Here is a 20144-nt window from a genome sequence, read left to right as displayed (position 1 = left end):
GACATCAGAGGATGTTTTCTGCTGTGTTCCAGTAGAACAAATTAGTTTATCCTCAGCAGAGGTCAGTATGTCTGACCAGATGTATTCTCATGTAACTGAATGCAGACCTTGACTTTTAACTTTTTTTTCCATGTCATCATAGTCTGTGAACTGAATTTTGTCTGCCCTAACTCTATTGATTAATTAAATGAGATTAACAGTCTCCCATTATGATAGAACATATAGTTATCAAGGTACTAAGAATGTTCGTTTCTAATTTTCCATGAGGAAATATGGCCTGAATATATTTGTTGAGGTTAAACTTTGGGATATGTTGTTTGAACATCACTGGGTTATCTAATGTTCTTTCTCCCAGCATTAGGGAAGTTTGGCAGAAGTCATAGTAAATTCCCAAATAGCAGAAATTAAGCAATAAAAGTGACCAGTACAGGGTGATAAGGCAATAACTAAAGGTAGAACAAAATCAGCAGTTTCGCAGACATAGACTATGCCCATCCCTGGAGAATGCTGCCAGTTGTTAATTAACTGATAGTTAGAACTTTTAAAAAATTGCTTAAAAATGAACTCTAATGTTTCTGATCTCAGTCTTTCTCTGTTTTGTTGTTTTTTTTTTCTACCTGTGTTACTAGTTTTGTCTTCTAATGTGGTTATTCATATGGAGCTGAATTCTAGAAGAAAGCAAAGTATACCTGGATTGTAATAGGGGTTGAAAATATTTTTTCAGCTGTGATTAATTGTGCCAGGTTTTCTGGAGTTTCCAACCTTGTAGGCTTCGTGTTTCATGTGGATTACACTGCAAGACTGTGCAGTCACCTCTTGTATTTGAATTGTGCAAGTCCAAAAAAACTGTCTCGGAACTGTGGGAACTCTTCGTACTACTCCAGGACAGAACTCGAAGATGAAATGATCCTACTTTGATTTTTTTTTGAGCAGACCCAAACCGTCTAGTCAAAATCGAGTTTGTCCTTTAGCAGTGTACAAAGACAGATAGCACTGACAAAGACATCAATGTATGCAAGGTTTGCTCTAGGGGAAGACTGATAAAATGGCTATGTCCCCGGATAGCCATTACCCTGTAGTAAACATGTTGTTTCTCCCCTAAAATTGTAGTGAGATATTTTAATAATGGATCACTATGAAAACTGAAAAGACTTCACCTAATCTCTGCTTTCCTCTAGTAGCAGTGCATCCATCATGGGTTACAAGTATTTAGTACTTTTTGTCTCTTTTGTTCTGCTCTTGTGCCAAGATCCCAATGTAACGTTGACAAAAATAATAGGATGAAAATCAGGGTTAAGAAACTTCAGTGTAGTCATATTTTAATTAACAAAAAAGAAAAATAAAAGAAAAATACATATATATATGTATGAAATAGGGTGGGGGAGGGTTGTTTTTTTCCAAAAAATAGTAACATTTATTTCTATTTAGAAAAGCTATTACAGTCAGCATGAGTGGTCCTTATCCATAGGTAGGAAAATATATAAGTAGGCAGAGAATTTTATAGAGGGCTCCTATACAATAAACCTTTTACAGAGTGTTTTATAGGGATTGTAGCATACTTAAGAGTACTATCAAACAGCACACAAAAGTTAAAACACACTATTTTTTAAAGCATTTAACCTAAAAAAAGGTATAGAGAAAACCACCTGGGATGGTCTTTCGACAACATAAAAGGGCTGAACCCAGGAGAGTATTACAGGAAGAAAATTGGAGAAGGTTTGGAAAATATTCCAGGATTCAGTGTAGAGAAAGAACTATTCCACTGTGAAAGTTTTCTTGAATTTAGTCTGCTTTAAAGGAGTTTTAATTGTTAAGTTTTTCCACTAGTTTACAGAAACACTCTCTGCTGGAAATGAAGTTGTTGCTTTTCATAGCTAAAGTATTTCAAGATTCTAGATGTATCATCTTGCACATCTGCACTCTTGTTTTTTCTTTCACTTCCTCTCCTGATGATTTATGGAAACTGCACAAAATAAAGAGTTAATTGATCCATACACAGAGTATACAAACCAATAAAATAAATGAACTTGAGAAAAAAATATTCCTCTAAATTCAACTCAGGATTAGGAAAGATGTTGCATCAAACCGTAACTTAAGATTTCAGACCGAAGTGTGTTGGTAATATTTTAATTAATTTTAATTAATGGTGACTGAATTAAAATTTGTGCAAATTGATAATGAAAATAACATTTACACCCGTGAATGGTTTTAGATTAAGAATGGTCATACTGAATGTTATTCATCATAATGTCTCAGGATCTTAGATACAAATTCACAAGTGACTGCTGCTTTGCAGTTGTGGGGCACGGCACTGTCAGTTTGGAATTCTTGTCATCATAGCGAAATAATTTGATTGTGAACAGCAGGAGTTTTGCTCGAAGTTAGAACTACAGTAAACTTATAACAGAATGATTTGTTACTGTCGGGTCTAAAACAATGCATATTTCAATAGTTGTTGCTAAAGGAGGAGAAATATTGTTATTTTGAACTTTCATTTTGAGGAAATAATAAGTACTTGTATTTGAATGGTTATATGAAGAGTCTCAACTGAAAAACATTTCTTATTTAGGAACCTTTTTCCATTTAATTACATACAATGAATATTAGAGAAACACTACTTCATGTAGTAGTCTTCTAATTGATCAGAAACAAAGTAAATACTCTCTCTGGATATCACAACAGTTTTGACACTTTTGGTACATAGCTGGAAAGGAGATATTTTGTTTTCATCTTGTAAAAAAATTATGCAGGTTCAAGGAAAAAATGAAACTTAAGGTCATATTTGAAGTGCTAACAATTATGTCATCTATTATAGGAGAAATTAGGTTCTTCAAGAACTGTGAGCATACCATCAGGAAGATAATTAGAAACCCCATGAAAATTAGATCCTCCTCCTAATCATTTAGTTAAATAGTATTTCACAGGTTTTTTAATATCTTTTGTGAGCTTATCCTGGGTGAACATCAGGCAATTGGAAAAGAGGAACATTGGCCAGTGATGCCTGAAAGGAAGTGAAGCCACAGATTTCTTTTTCCAAATTCAACACTATCTCCTCCCCTGTGAAAACAAAATGGAACAAAAAAACCCCAGTGATAGTTCTTTGGGGTTTTGTTGACTTATATTCTTAGGTCTCTCAAGCAAGTTGTTATATTGCCTAGTGTAGTGAGTACTGATTTTTCTTGATATGCATGGCTGCTCAGAAAAATTATCTATATACACAGTTGGTGAAAATGTTCAGGTTTTCATGTTTCCGTACAGCTATATATGCACAAATCTTCATACTGGAAAGTTGTATACCACCCATTCAGACCCCCTCACTCATCTCTGCATGTTCAAAGGGTAAGTTTGGTTTTGTCCAGTAGCCAGATGTGCTGAATTTAGAAGAAGAGCTTAGATGCCGCTTTACATCTATATGGGAAATTTGATGAATTGAAGTCTAGGTTATGATTCAGTAAAGACTTTTCTATGTAGACAAAGACAGAAGCCTTGGTCATAGTTACTGCTTCCAAACATTTTCAAATACAAGTAAACAGAGACCTCTGCAGCCAAATCTTTACACCAGAAATTTTGGCCTCTCATTTGAAAAACTGGAGAAAATATCATTGTTTCTCTTGTTGCTTATTCTGAGACTACCTCATTGCTCTTGTGCCTTTAGGGTTTGGCCACGGTTCTCATTATTTGAGCCATAACACACCCATCTTCAATTGAAAATGAAACGTTTTCAGTTTTTTTCAATGTTTAAGAGAGGTAGGAAACTATTCTGTATATATGACTTACATACATGACATTTTACTAGTTATAAATAATAAAATATTATTAAGATAGTAATACTATTTCTAGAAAGGACTATCTAGACAAAGTTTAGAGTGTAACTGCTGAACTGGTGAAATAGAGTACAATTAAAAGATGGATTTTAAAGTGGGAACAGTTTTGTTTAAACTTTAGTTCATTTTTTTATTTGAATCTGACCTTTTTTTACCTTTATTACCCTACACTTTACCTTTATTGCTCTTCTTACACTGCATTCATTATGATTTTTGCTCCAGAAACTTAATTACTAAATTTTATTTGATATTAGGATATATTCCAATAAAGACCTCTTTCCATCCAGTGATGTGTAAAAGGATTTGCTCTCTAATGTATGAAAACATCAGAGCCCTGTAGTATTCAGTGCATAGCAGAATACAATTTCACATGAGTTTCTTTAGGGCTTCTCAAATGGTAAATTTTTAGCTCAAAACTTGGAAGAAGTGGTAGGAATGCTGTGGACAGTTATCTTAAAACAACCACTGGCACAGTTAATTTTTAGAAATTTACACCAGGCACTGGGCCTTCCATTTAGAATAAGATTAATAGTAGATGAGTCAATAAATTCTTCCCCGTGCATTGAAAATCTCTGCTGCAGTCGATATAATGGTGGGTATCATCATTATACTTGAATCAATTCAGTTTTGCTGTCAATTTACTGTCATTGTAAATGTATGTATTCAGGGTTCTCTTTCCAAATAAATATCTGGAGACATTTAATGGTGCTGGTCTTCAGGGAAAATGCTAAATATTCATTTGTCACAAAAAGATCCACACTATTGTGCTGGTTTAAAGGTAAACCAGCAGGAGAAATGAACACAACTCAAAAGAGATTATGTCAGAGTTACAATTTAATAAAAATAATACAATAAATACAATTATATGGACAAACAATTGGTTTTAACCCACAAACCCCAGATGTATAACCCAGCACCCTGGGGCACGAACGAAATGGTGTTCATTGGCCCTCGTACTGAGCCCCACATGGTCCCCTGAGTCCAAAGTAAAAGGAGAGGAAAAACCTGTTGGTGAGAGTGCTGGTCACGCTCTCTGGTTGAGGGTGGTGGTCAACTCTGGTTGAGGGTGGTGATCACAGTCTGGTCGAGGTTCTGATCCTCCTCTGGATCCAACAAGTAGGGCCCAGAAGTCTCCAAGACCCCAAGATTGTATACACTCACGTTCAAGTGGGAACGCCCAGTACCTCCCCCAGGGCAGGAAGTTCCACAACGGGTGATTGTGAGTCATGAGATATTTTTGGAATCCTTGATGGTCCATTAGCAGACATGACCCCTCAGGCTGGGTGTGGAGGTGCTAATGACTCCCCGGAGGGGAGTTTTCATGCCTGTGTCATCAGTGTGAGGATAGGAACATCCTCCTATCTCTCAGACTTAACACCCAGCTTATAGCCTGATGAGTCAGGTGTGCTCTGGGCAGCTGCTGCAAATGGTCTATTGTTAACAGTTCCTGGGAAATGACATAGAGGATGTAGAATACGCAGTTTGGGTTACACCCACACAGTGATGAACTGGTCTGGGCTACTCTAACTAGGACAAACATAGACAACCCTAGTTTTCATCACAGATTATTGATGAGAGAAGAAAATATACATGATCATTTCTGCAGTATTTTCTTAGTCAAAATTTTCTTGAGTTTGGATACATATTCACACAACAGATCATCAGTACAATGTGGTAGGAAACTCAACTTCTCATTTGTAAAATTATTAGGGAATTCTTATGCAGGAGGAAAAGTTCATCACTCTTGAAGAGGTTTCCCACAAATTGCAAGGAACATTCAAACCAGTAAGAATCCCAAATAATTTTGTTATTAGAGCGCTGTCCAGCCTGAAAAAAACCTAGATTAACTATTCTATACTATCTGATTAAGATCAGGGACTTCACCCAAAGCACTCAAACACTTCTAATCATTGAATGGGGGGTTGTGTGATTTGCTTATAAAATAATGATAAGTATCAATCCATGCCTAATCCTTCTCCTGAGTACAGGAAATATTTGGCTTTCATTTTATCCCTAGAACTCTGATGATGTTTAGCCAGGAATCTTATAACCTTTTCTAGCTACTGTCTTAAATGCCTAGCAGCCACTTATTCAAGTATTTCCTGTAACCTGTTCCATTGAAAATTAGGTTCCAAAGGAAGCTAAAGAGCTATTACTTAAACAGTTTAAAACAAACCCAAACCATTTTAGATAAAATGATTTAAGGGGCCATCATGTTCTGGGAGATTCAAGAGGGTAGTTAAAATCTGGAAGATTATTGAAAAAGAAGTGTTAGCCTTTACATAGCCAGAGTAAGGCGATGTGTCATGATTTCTCAGCAATCTGATTTTTTCCCCCATGAAGGAAAAAATTCTTATTGTATGGATACAGTCATAGGCTCACATTTGTTCTATGCTCTTCATCTAAGGTTGTAAAAGTCATGGAGTGACAGGCTAGATGAAGAGGTAGAGTAGTCCTTTTCAAAGTGGTAATGCCTGATATTCTGTTTGTAGCTCTTTCCCTTGTTCTTAGCTAAAAGGATGGAAAACCAGAAACTGATCTTACTACTTTATTCCGTTCTCCATTTCCATTAAATGGTCCACACGGGATAATATAAAGAATTTTAGCTGTATTAATATCTATAACTGCTTGAAAATTACATCTATTCCTGTGATATCTGAGCATCTCACAATCAGTATTTGTCACATTATTATGTCATCTCTATTTCTTTCATAGAAAAATGAAATGCAGACATTATAGCTTAGATTCATAGGACACTGAATAGCAGAGATTTGAACTCAAGGTACAGATTTACAGCACAGTTGGAGGAACAACTTATTAAATGAAACCACTTATTAAAAATAAACTTGATTTTCTGATTTATTTTTTTTTACTAGAGTTGGAGAACAGTTACTTTGTGATAACTGCATTCTTCTAAAATATATCTGAAGGAGAGAATAGGGAAATCACCTCTTCTATAAAAATTGAGCTCCCTTTCTACCTGTATGACTAACAAGCCACTGATTCTAACAAGTTCAAATTGTGCTTTTCCCTGGGATATGTTCAGTCATTTGAATCTGTATTTTCTTTTGTAATCAGAGACAGAACAGGAGGATTATTAATTTTTAAATCTTCCATAGCCAAGGAACAACCTGGCTGAAAGGGCAGAGACCCAGACACTGGGAAATGTTAGATGGAATGATGCATTTTAGAGTAAACACCAGGGATAAGATTTACCTAAACAAACAGGAAAGTTTGGCTTTTAAATCCTTTTCTAATCCCAGACAAAATTTCAGGATCTGGTAAACTAGATCTATTTTGAAGCTGTGTGTTTTATACCAATCACAAATTCAGCACTTTCACACCCAGATCTGAACTCTGATGAAAGACACATCTTGTAAAGTAGGGAGTGTGTAAAGTAAGCAATTAGCCCAAGAAATACTGAATTGTGGAGGTCAGCTACTGAAAGGTAAAAGATTGTCGGAAAGGAGCCATTTTCATGGGAAGGTAGAGCATGGCAGCATTGAGAATGGCATTGCATTGCTCTATAGTGCTCAGACCATGTGAGCTCTGTGATTTGTTAGCCACTTGAAAATCGTATATTATGTTTTTATTCTGTGCTGATCAATTTTATTTATTGTTGTATTTCATGTTTGATAACTGGAAATAAAAAATGACTGAGAGGATTTTTTATGGCCTTAAACAAACCTCTGAAAAAGAGTTATGTATATAAACCTGAGAGAGATTGATTCTAGTGCGCGTAACTCAAAGCTTTAATATTTCTTATAAGTTCAAGTTCCTTTTAGCATCTGATACAAATGAACAAAAATCTTTATGAAAATGCAAATGGTGATTGTTTTACCATTACTGACTCATAGTGACCAAAACAGACGCTGGAAAGACAAAGACCCTGGAGGTATCACTGACATGGCAAAGCAATTATAGTGTAATGTGAGGAGGTGAGGCCTTGATAATTCCCTTAATGGTTGTGCAACTGCAATGACCTCCATAGTCTCAAAGATCATAAATAATAATGATGAAAAATATCCCTTTGCAATAATAGACTTTTGTTTCCTAATTTTCATTGTGACACCAAGCAATTGCTCTGTAATTTTTATATATTTCCTGCCAGTTGCTGCAGGTGCATCATGTGCTATTGCAGCAATAACCCAGAAGAACAAGACATGGTATAAAGCATTAGTAGATCAGCATTTCATCAAGAATAGGAAATAATGGCATGACTTGCAAAGAGCATTCAGTACGTGTACAAATTGCATTTACTGAAGGGAGTTACTGTAGGTTAAAAACATAAGATCTGAAAGATAATATTGTCCCTCAGATGGATACAGACTTACTGTATTATTTTAAATGCAAGAATAATTTAATCCTCTTTTAAGCTGCATTTTTGTTCAGGACTAAAAAAGTCAAATGTTAAATAGTATATGGCAACTCAATAGAATTATTTTCCAGAAGAAAATCTCCCACAAAAGCAAAAACACACCTTTTTAAATTAACTGAAGCACAAAACCTTTCAGTGAGTATGAACAGCGAGAAGATGCCAGAGATTTAAAGGGAACACCTCAGAAATATAAGGCTGCACTATAAAACATAGATGAACTATTTTCAGTAGTGTTCACTACAAGGGGACCTAGGGAGGTTCTCCTATCAAGACTGAAGTTCTCATAATTGAAGTTTCAATAGAAGAAATTTTAGAAGAAATATTGACATTACAAATACTAACAAATCACGAAGGCCAGACTTCTGTATGGAAGGAAGCCGGATGTACTATTTTTCTTCACTGAGTCTCAGGACTAGGAGGACAGTAAGTAGAAAAGGTGCTTTTTTTCAAAAAAGGGACTCCTGGGAACATCTGAGGAGCTTACTTACTGAGTCAGACAGTACGTCTGATTTCTGCATCGTGTGTTGATAGAAAATACATAGAAAAGTAGAATCAGTAGGATTGTACTTATCACATACAGTATACTGTCTTACTACACAGTCATATATCAAGGACACAGCTTTTACACAGGGAAGTCTTGCTTCAGTCTGTATATAACTTTCCTGAAGAGTCTGAGAGAATACGAATAGGAACAGTCAAGGTTCTACTGTGAGCTTTCATTTCAAGTAGTTCTTTACAGGTTACTCATCAAAGGCTGTCAAAAAAATTAAATATTTGGAGACACTGAAGGACAGTCCCATTTTTAACTAAAAATTGATTAAAAAATCCACCCGTTATAGGAGAATCTATGCAATCCACTTTGGAGAACTGAGAGATTGTCAGTGAAGCCACAGAATACTTTTCTGGGATTTCACCATTCCACACATAAACAATATGGAAACAAAATAAACTGAGAGGTAAAGAAGACTGTTGATATAAAATTATTCAGAATAGTTAAAACAAAACTAGTCCTGGAGAGCTGGAAAACAATACTGTGATAATAGAAACAGAGTGAACAGGCAATAATGTCACCCACTACAAATTTATATTACACCTAAACCTAAAAATATACCTTTGTTAGATATTATCAGTCAAGAGATTAGACTGCCATTGTAGATGAACATCAGTTCAAGTGCAAAGCAGCAAACAGAACTGAATTGTGAGAAAAGCCATAAGGAACAAACAAGAAAAAAATCCCAAGAAAAAAAAAGTGTGACAAAGATCTGCAGCCTCACTATTGTTGTGCAGTTCTCAACTTCACATCTCTAAATGATAGAATGGAATTTGAAATGGTGCAACATGGGCACTAGAAATGTTTGCAAGTTTATCAAAGATTCGTTGTAAGGAAGGATTAACCATCTGGGTTTTTTTGGTTTGTAAAAGACACATCTAGAAGGGGATATGACAGATATAAACCATGTAATTAGTCACAGAATCACAGAATATGTTGAGTTGGAAAGGACTCATAAGGATCAAGTCCAGCTCTTAGGCCTGCACAGGATCATCTGCAAGAGTGACACCATGTGCCTGAGAGTATCATCCAAACGCTTCTTGAACTCTGGGGGGCTTGGTTCTGTGGCCACTTCTCTGGGGAGCCTGTTCCAGTGCCCAGCCATCCTCTGGGTGAAGAACCTTTTCCTGATATCCAACCTAAACCTCCCCTGAGACAACTTCAGGCCATTCCCTTGAGTTAGAAACTAGTACTCATAATCATAAAAGGAATACATGAAACAGTAAAAGAAGTCACAAAGAGTGTAACTAAACTATGAAATTTATGGACATAGTACAAGCAAGTGGTACAAGCAATCTTTAATATTTTTATGACAAATTAGACTAACAATCATTTCAGCCTAGACCAAGGAAAAATTTAATTGAATACAATTTGGTTGATGCTATGAATTTATTTTAATACCCCGGACACAGATTTTAATTTCCTTTTTTTTTCTACCAGAAATTAAAAAAAAAAGTACCTTTTTAGCTTTAATGACAGAATTGGTTCAAAATTTACCTTTTCATACAGGGCACAGTATTTCTTCACAAGTTCATAAAGCAATGTCAAAGCATTGATTTAGTCATGTTTTTGAGGAAAATGGGTCACTACTGCTAGCACATGTAATATCACAGGATTATGTTTTTTGAAAAGAAGTCTGTTGCTACTTATAAAACCACATTATTTATGGAATCACATTATTTGAAATAAAAGCATTTTATGTTTTCTGCTTCTGTCATTTGATTCATGTATCAGATATGTTTAGATTTTCTTACCAAACTTAAGCCCATAATGGAATGTTTAAATGCATATATGTTCAGACGTTCTCTCAGAACCATACCATAGGAGCCTGTGGGACAGGAGGAAAAAGAGAGCACAGCCCCACATGAAAATCCTAAGCCCCATAAGGAATATTTGAAGGGTTAGAAGTATCTATTTTACCATTTTGGTCTTGCATATTATTTTTTCCTTTTATAGGTTGTGGGTTGTTTTCCATCTCTCTCTGTCAGCCTGGTCTTCTCTGAACTATAAATTTCATATTCCTCTACTTCCATGCTCCTTCTTATGCTCCTTTCTTTTCTCTTTCTTGCATAAGAAAGATATCTCTTTTCTCTCCTTCCTTTTCATCTCTTTTTCCTATTTACTTACTTTAGAATTATTTGGAAAATCTTGACTGATTTTTACAGATTCAGATTGGACTTGTCTTGTTGCTACTTTGTCAACAAGTCAGACTTTTTTCACTTTTCTTTGTTTAATATAGCTTTTTGTTCCTGAGTATTGCCTACTCCCTTACCCCAACTTCTGTATAACCAAAGACAGCTGTTAGAGTCATATTCTTCTCCTGCCATGCTAATTATGGCATTTGGTACAAGTTGCATCAAATACAAACCTCTCACCTTGTCTTATAAAACATACCTCCATTTCCTTATTCATTTCTCATTTCATAAAATCTTGTGATTCTCCAAGGCTGTCAGTTACCCCACAGCAAATTCCAGATAATTCTATTGATTTCCATGTTTATATTTTGCACATCCCTGAATGTTTTTCAAGTTGTATCTTACAGTACTTAGTGTGTTGTCCTGATAAAAAGAATCATCTTCCAAATTAAAAGGGTTGTTGAAAATGACACAACTGAATTTTGAATGTCTGCATATCTGTGTTTATATCTGTGTACACAAATGCTCTTACATAATTTGAGGAGCTTTGCTGAGCTTGGAAAGTCCTCAGTCAAACACAGCATGATATGTTGATTTATTTTCCATAATTTCTATTGTGTTGGTAATCAAAGATTTGGTCTATGAAAATTCTCACTTTTCTGTTGATTGCCCACTTTAATCTTTCAAAGCTTAAATATTAACTCGTGTTTGAAGAAAAATAAATCTTTTTTCTTAAGCTCACTGCTTTGCTCCTGGTAACCCTGAAGAGTATTTCAGAATATATATACTGGACCTGAGCACAGCATATCAGATCAAACAAGGCTATCTCCCTCAATTACCAGCTTTACTGCTGGGCAGATTCAAAAGCAAGCCACAGGGTTTTTCTGTAATAGTGGAAAACTCATGTTATTTCATATTTTAAACATTCCTTATGTTCCAGGTGTCATGGGGGAATATGAACCAAAAATTGAAGTCCATTTTCCTTACACAGTTACAGCTGCAAAGGGATCTACTGTTAAGATGGAGTGTTTTGCACTTGGCAAGTAAGTACAGATTCTTTCATAATTAAACATCACTGTTTATTAAGATGAGACATGCCTAATTTGTGATTTCATTATTGTGCTGGATTTCATTTTCACAGACAGTCCTTACTGCACTCTCAAAACAACCAACTGACTAAGTAGCTAATTATGAACTCCCTGCCCAGCCATTACTGCGGACAGGAATTCATTCAAATTAAAAGACTCTCTGTCAAAATGAGAAGTAATGTTCTCATAAACAAAAAGAGTATTATTTTTTGTTGCAAATTTTACCAGACTCACATCCAGTTACTCACTGTGATACTACAAATCAGTAAGTTAGAGTTTATTCTGTCAAAATGTTTATTTGGAGAATAAACAAATATTCATAGAGTTGTCTTCCCTCCCCCCAAATGCATAGCTTACATATGAAGCTAGGAACACAATGTCTTAAATACATCCTAACACACTTTGGGGCAGTGCTGTTCTCTAGCTTCTACCTGAACTAATAACACTACTAGAGAACAGATGTTTACTATTTACATCAAGGAGATTTTTATAGCTTTATTGATAAATGGGAGAAACAGGTCTGAGCAACTGAAACTACTTCTATATAGTATTCAGATTACAGAATATAGGATGAAATTGATGATATTTCAGTTTTGTGGTGTTAGCTATTATTAGTTACTATTATTTACTTACTATTAGTTACTATTATCATTGTTCCCAAGAATAAGATCATCAAGGGTAGTATACAACCAGACAGAACTAAGAGGCAATTCTAGCCATTCAAAGAATTCTTCACATATATATGTTGCTAACAGCAGTTCCATCAGTGATGTTTCTCTACAGACATATAAAAAAAATCTAATGTGAAGGGTTTTTTTTCCAAAATACTCCATTAAATTCTGTGTGGTGTGTTGAAATAAATCTCATTATATTGAATTCTTTTCAGTTTCTCTTTACAAAGGTGTTGCTTTTAGATATCTTGCTCCGTACCCTCTGAAGTTATGCTGATAAATATCATATATCTTGCTTGCTTTTATAGTTCATACCTTATCAAGACACATATAGGTTTCTTACAGCCTGGCCTTGACTAAGAAATAGAGGAATGATTTGTGTTTGCAACTCCTGTGAAGGAACTTCACAAAACAATTAGTCTGAGAAATACTGTATCTTACATACCAATTCTTTTTACTTTACCTAAGCAGCAACAAAACAGAAGAAGTTAGGAGTTTTTAGACAATAGTCTGTTTTCCTGAGAATGATAACTCCAGTGTGCTCAGCAGGTTTGGTTTTCCAGACGAACCTTGCAAATCCTGCCTCTACCACCTGAGAGGACTTTTTAAATGTTTTTATAGTCATTTTGACCTTCATGTGTCACTGGTCACTAGATTTTTCTGTTCTCCTAACAGTTCTTATTTACTGACTGCATGATATATGTCTTATTCCCTTCTTGCCAGTTTTTCCTATTTGACCAACATCCAGATACTCTCACTGAGCAGGTCAACAGAAAGAATACATAAATAATTACAGAGAAATTCTGACAAGGTATTTTAGTTGTATCTGTTTAGGTCCAGTGAAGTTGGTGGAGAAACAAGACATAGCCAAAACAGTCCAAAAAAAAGCTGGGAGCCTGCATACAGGGAGCCATTAGACAGTGATAGCAGCTTATGCAAATTCATTCCCAACATAAATGTAAGCGGTAGTTTAGAAAGCAAATGTGAAGCAAGAAGTTCTGTACAGTAAAACAAAAGTCTTACTTTTTACATAATAAAGATAAGGAAAGAGATACATGAGAGAGAACAGAAAATGGAGAGATTCCCCAAAATGCTGAAATAAATGAGGAAAAGGGTTGTTCTGTAGAGACAAATGGCTCCAGACTCTCTCCTGTCAAAAACGTTGCCAAGTCAATAGTTGGCAGTGAGGCCTTTTTACACTCTTGGCTATGGCTGAAGCAATAACCAACATATTACTTCTTATTTTCCTCATTTTGCTGAAATTAAATTGCAGTTGCTGACAGATTACAAGTCAGCTGTCACTTTCCAGTGAAAAGGAGGTATGACACATTGTCCTTTGCAACCATCAGTGACAAGCAAGAAACAGCTATTGATACCTTCCATCTTCCTCACCCTGAGATTTAGTAAACTCTCTTGAAAAGAATCAGTTACTATTCAAACAGGAAGGTGAAGGTTGGCAGGAAAGGCTTCAATTATCTTATTTCCTCATTCCAATTTGGTGTTAAGCTTTAATAAACAAAAAACAAACAAACAAAAAAACCCCAACCAAACCAAACCAACCAACCAACCAAAAAACTCCCCCAAAAAAACAAAACAAAAAAAGCCCACACATCTGAATGATCAAGGATTTTAAGGTTATCTAATAAGATAGTTGACTCCATTTGTTGCTATTGTAATGGGCAGCTACTTTTACCATGCACGTTCCTTGTCTTCTTTTCCCAGCCATTAATGCACAATCAAATCAGCTGAATTGAAATTGCTTTCAACCTGATATGGTAATAATTACATGAATGACATTTCAGGCGCTATTTGAAACCTGGAGGCTGAGGTGGGAGGTAAAAATGCATCAAGTTTCCTATTCTTTTTCAATTTTTGTCCCCATTTCTTATTCCTGATGGCTTGAAGGGGTCTTTTCTTGTTACACTGCTGTTGGTCCCCATTACTAAACTGAATCAATAACTAATTTTTTCCTTCTTTATTTCGCATTCTGAGACTTAGTGTTTTGAATTCTTATTGTAAATAACACAGAAATTATTACAGTCTCAAAACTAATGTGCTTTTGTTTTTCTTATGCTTTGCTTTAGAAATTTGAAACATTCACTCTGCTCTTTCTGCTGTAATTGTGAGAATGACAGACATTCTAGTAAGATTTCCTGAAGTAGGCATTTGGCAAGTATTCCAGAAAAAGCCTAGTCTTTAGTTACAGATCAATGATTTATTAATAGTGTTTATTTAGAACTGCCAGTCACTATGGCTGTAAGAATTAAATAAATTGGAGCTCTGCAGCTTTTTCTCCAAACTAAAGTCAAATATCCTAATTGCTTGACAGACAGAAATGCTCAGAGAAGAATTTCATTCTGATCCAAGTAATATGTAGCTGATTCAGTTACAAGTGAAAATACTGCTACTAATGCCACTTGCAAATAGACTTTGTAGTTGCTAAAGAATTCAAAATAATACATGAGTGAAATATCTCAAAATTATTTTACTTGTATTAGATAATGCTGCTTATAATGAGCATTAGCCATTGGCTAAGAAATCACTGCATATATCAATGATTGACTGCTAAGGTATGATTATTTCAAAGTCAAACCTTAGATTTGTTATGCAAATCAGGAAGACAGATCATGACCTTGTTCTTTGGAAGTTCTGGTGAAGAAGACGTCATTTTCCTAGTTGACACTCTTGCACAAATCACAGCATTCCTGGCTTTTCCTGCACCAGAAATGTGATTTCTCAGACACAGCCTTCTGTGCAACAACAGGTTGCCATTTTAATTTTCCCCAAATGTTACTGACTTTGCTTCCAAGAACATCTAGAGGCAACTAGTCCACTCTTTAGTTTCTTTTTAATGTACTTTATTCAAGGAAATTATTCTCATGTCTTCATTTAGCTCCCCATTATAAAGAGATTAAATTAATGGTGCTGATGGGCAAAAGGACTCTAAATTCTGTCCCCATTATATGATGTATTCATTAATGAAGTACTTTAGTGACAGCCATGCAAGCATTCTTTAGCACTTCCTGTCTTTGGAGCATAATTCTGTCATAAGTAATTCTAACACTACTTTTTTAACATGAGACTTAAAGGCAGACATAGATGGAAATATACAGGGTTTTTTAAAGGCTCAAAATGAACAAGTTTTCATTGTTTAAATAAGGATATAGGACTGGTTTGTTCAAACTGGCATGAAAAGCTGTATTTTACAACCCTCTTCAATGAGCCCAGACACTTGACCTCAGAGGAAAACAAGTAAAAAGTGTCAGAAATATATCTTTCATTTTTCCCTTTATTTTTCTTTCTAGTATGTAACTCTAATTTGTCTGCTTGTTTCCATTTGAAATAATTTTATTGTCACTATTTCACACAGACTTTTAAATTTTAAATTGTGTGTAATATACACACCTTGTCTGACCCTCACACTTCAGCCTCAATGTATTTTTGTTGTGCATCACAACAAGCTTCTATTTTATTTTCCACATAAAACTCATACATTATTGCTTTTCTGGCTGTAGCCAGAAAAAAAAAAGGAGTTTGCATTATGACAATGTCAACAGACAATTTTGAGTGAGTAATCATATTTTATTTCTCATTAAAACAAACTACAGGATGTGGGCTATTACTGTACTTGTACATTACCAAAGTTTTCAATTTTAGCTTTTAAAATAGGGCCTGTGTAGACCACCAAAAGGATTGCTTTGCTAAAAGAAAATAAGCTTTATGCATCCTTTTTTTTTACTGTGGTTATATTTTAATGATATAGATCAACACATAGATACTTGAATAAAAAGAATCAATAGAGAACAGTGCTGACAATTTTTCTCATGACCCATATGCTTGTTTTTCTGCATATTTGAGAGGGTGTTTTATGCTTGTGCTATTTCTGCATAATAGTAACATCAGTGTAATATACCAATATTCTTTCTAAATGCTAGGTTATGTCACTTTGGTAATGTCAAAACTATGTTTTTGTTGTGAAATATCCTTAGTTAATGGCAAGAATAAATTAGAGCTATTTACTTCCTTTTATTACTGAATTATGATGAGATTGTTATGATGGAAACAGTGTTCATGTTGTTATATTTAATGCTGCTTTAATAATTCTATTGTTAACTTTGTTTTGAAGAGATTTATAGTTCAGTTTTAACCATTCATCCCATCTGTAATACATCTTGCAAGAACACAGCTGATAGTCCACTTTAAAATCTTGCTTTCTAAATGAAATAAAATAAAAATAAGGTGAAGCTACATATATTTAGGTCACAAAAGTTAGTGAAATTTAGTGACTTTTGATCTAAGAAATGTTCTAAAATGTTCTATTGAAACAGTGAACTCTGAATCAGTACTAATTAATAAATATCTCAAAGTTTTAAATCCATGAAATATGGCATTTTATTTTATCTTCTTCACTTGATTTTCTTTTAACAGACTTTTCTAATTGTTCTTCAAGCTTTCATTAAAAATACCATTATTTTTTTATGCCACTATCAATACTTTCATTACAGACTATATACATGTTGTGGATGCCCTATCCCTGGAAGTGTTCAAGGCCAGGTTGGATGGAACTTTGAGCAGCCTGGTCTACTAGAAAATGTCCCTGCCCATGACAGTGGGGCTGGAATTAGATGATCTTTAAAATACCTTCTTACCCAAACTATTCTATTCATCTATGTAGAGAGAGCTTATTAAATATTTTTCAATATGCACAAATAAAAGCAAAGTATTTGAATAAGTGAATATAATATCTAAGCAAAGATCAAGAGTGGCCAAATAAAAAATATTTATGGTCTGGTGAAGGGTATTTGACTGTAAGCTTGAAGTTTCTGAAGAAGTTGTTTTTGATGGTGTGGCACATTAAGCCAATGACACAGGTTAATGACTATGAAGAAAGTTTCTAGATATTGCAAATCTTTGTGAAGGTTTAAAATAGACTTTGTAAGGCCATAGGTTAAAGGGTTGTTTCAGTGAGGTATGGTCAGTGTTTGGAAAAAAATATAACAATGAAGGTAATAATTTCAGAAAAGAAGGAAGGTTAAAGGCACCTAGCAAGTGTGTCTTTAGTCAGAGGCTTCATAGTACCTCATTCTTTTCTTTTCTTCCTCTGCCACATAGCTATATGTGATTTTTGCCAAGAACACAAAATTCACGAACGGTAACCCTAAAGTGAGTCACAGACCCAGGTTTGAAACTTCTCTGCCTAACACATGAAGTTATCCACCTGATCTCTCCACACAGGTGAATAGAAGTTTCCAGCATTACATCATATCGTTTCCTAACTCCAAAGGACAAAACTTTCCCCTCTCTGCTCTTCAAATCTGTAAAATATGGCTTTTTACTTTCAGACTGCCAGTTAAAGCCATGCCCCATGTCTTCCATATATTTCTCTCTGACTTTTATCCTTTTGTTGAACTGATCTTGGCAAATCAATTATTACCTATTTTATACTGGTCCAGAATGTTTCAGAACTGGTATCGATGTGCTGGCTGCGGATGACATGATTCTTCCTGGCTTCAGACCTGGCAGGAGGCATAAAAACAGATAAAAACTACCTGTAAAGTGATCTTTTCCTGGTAATCTAATGTCAAAAAAGGTCTTAGGAGGATTTCTATTCTGAGATCAAGTTCTTTTCTAACTTAAAATCTCCTTAATACCAGTATGAATCTGCCTCTCACTTCAGCCCTGGCGTTATGCCAAAGAGCAGTAGAACCAATGCACTGGTGACACTTTAAAATCAACTTAAAGTTAACCTCTGCTAACTGCAGTGTGCTGAATCCCAGGGGCATTGAGATGAGTGAGCAGTCAAGATGCCAAGTAGTAGATGAATATTATTGGGTACAAACATGGGAATATAGTATAAATTTCACTGTAAAAAAAAAATAACACAAACAAACACACAAACAAACAAAAAACCCCAAACACTAACATCTGTGATATAAATCAGGCTTCATTGTTTTTAAGGCCAAATATGACAGCTCTGTTGGCCATTTATTTCATGTATTTGGGATATATCAATAGATCTTTACTTTTCTCCCTGAGTATAAGCTGTCATTTCCTTGGGGAACTGTGTGAAATTTCTCGGGGAGTGAGTGCCTCTTTGCTAAGGATACAGATCACAGAATGTCCATTCATCTCTGGAAGTGCTCCTTTCTGGGTATTGTCTTTCAAAAATGATTAAGCTCCTTGTACTTTTTTATGAACACAAAGTAATTCTTTCCTCTTCCCACAAAGGTGACACATAGAAACACCTTTGATATTAAAGATAACCTGATTCTACATTCAGAGCACATTAACAGCTCTCCTTCCCAATGAATCCTGGGACAGTAACACAAATACTGTTATTCCCTACGGAGGAACTGATGGTCAAAGCAAAGCATGAAAGGACATGATAAATCACTGCATTGATAAATGACAGTTGGATGTTTAAGGAATTCTAACCAGATTTAGTACATAATTTGCAGGCAAAGAGAAAGCTAATTTTGACTTGTCTTTTAACTGTGTTATGGTACTCACAATTTAATGATATATCAAGGTCCCTGCCTTACATTAAATAAAGCAAATTATTCTAGATGCTGCACATCCCATTCATTATTGGAACTAGGATTCAAGTATTAAGTGTTTTTCCTACATATAGGAGAATTACTGCAGGAGCAAGGCATGTTAGTATCTTAGCATTTTCAAGCCTTAAGCAAATTCACAGTGTAAAAGTCCACAGGTAGCAATTTTCCTCTACCCTCAAACCCAAGTCTTATCATGGTGTTCTATTTTTCATCTACGGGTCACAGAGACATAAATTTTCTGGGTTTTTGTTTAAACAAGGAATAAGGGAAACCATGTCATAGAGTATTAATCTGTTATAATTATTTGCCCAAAATGAAACTGCAGGATAGATACAAAAACTGATACAGAAATACATGTTTCTGAGTTCCACAGGCCAAAAAATCAAGTTACCCCGTATCCCTTCACACCACTTCTCACCATAGGAAAAATATTTTTTAATCCTGTCAGACACCAAACCTGAAAGCTGTGGAAGCTACTCTTAAAGCTTACTGATAACAAAACAGTCCCAAGAGGGAAATGAAAAGTCTCAGCAGAACATCATTTTCAGTGTTATAAGTAGGGGTGCCCTTTCCCCTTGAGATAAGCTTGTGGTGAGAGGAAGGAACCTTTTTAAATATGAACATGGCATCTTCGAGCTGACTTTGTTTATATAAGACTCAAATAGATTCAGAATTCTTTTTTTTTCTTTGATAACATATTGTTTATGTCAAATAAATCTCTCTAAGACTTTCATCAATCTAAAGTTCGTTTTTAGCTCATGCTGAATAAGTATTTATATCAAAAGGTTCTAAAAAAGGATAGGATTTTGTTCCTGTTTTTCAGGCTGGATTGATTTCTGCCTTCCTTTAAGTGAACTAGTTCTTGCATAGACTTTATAATCCTGTTACAAATATTGAAATAATTTATAGTAATATAATAAAGAATGTATTAAAGACTCTTT

General features: G+C 35.0%; 1 protein-coding gene across 6 annotated transcripts in view; it reads left to right on the top strand.

Annotated features, from left to right (window-relative positions):
* Window positions 1-20144, top strand: part of CNTN5 (contactin 5) — a 614386-nt gene that overhangs the window by 466862 nt on the left and 127380 nt on the right. For all 6 annotated transcript variants that reach the window (XM_032680305.1, XM_032680306.1, XM_032680307.1 and 3 more), the window contains one exon: window positions 11828-11930. In XM_032680305.1, coding sequence (XP_032536196.1) covers window positions 11828-11930 — 103 coding nt within the window. The remainder of the gene's footprint in view (window positions 1-11827; window positions 11931-20144) is intronic.

This window comes from Chiroxiphia lanceolata, chromosome 2 (genome assembly GCF_009829145.1).
Source record: "Chiroxiphia lanceolata isolate bChiLan1 chromosome 2, bChiLan1.pri, whole genome shotgun sequence".
NCBI lineage: Eukaryota > Metazoa > Chordata > Aves > Passeriformes > Pipridae > Chiroxiphia > Chiroxiphia lanceolata.
Note: the sequence above shows the minus strand (reverse complement) of the source record. Positions and strands in the feature narration are given on the sequence as shown.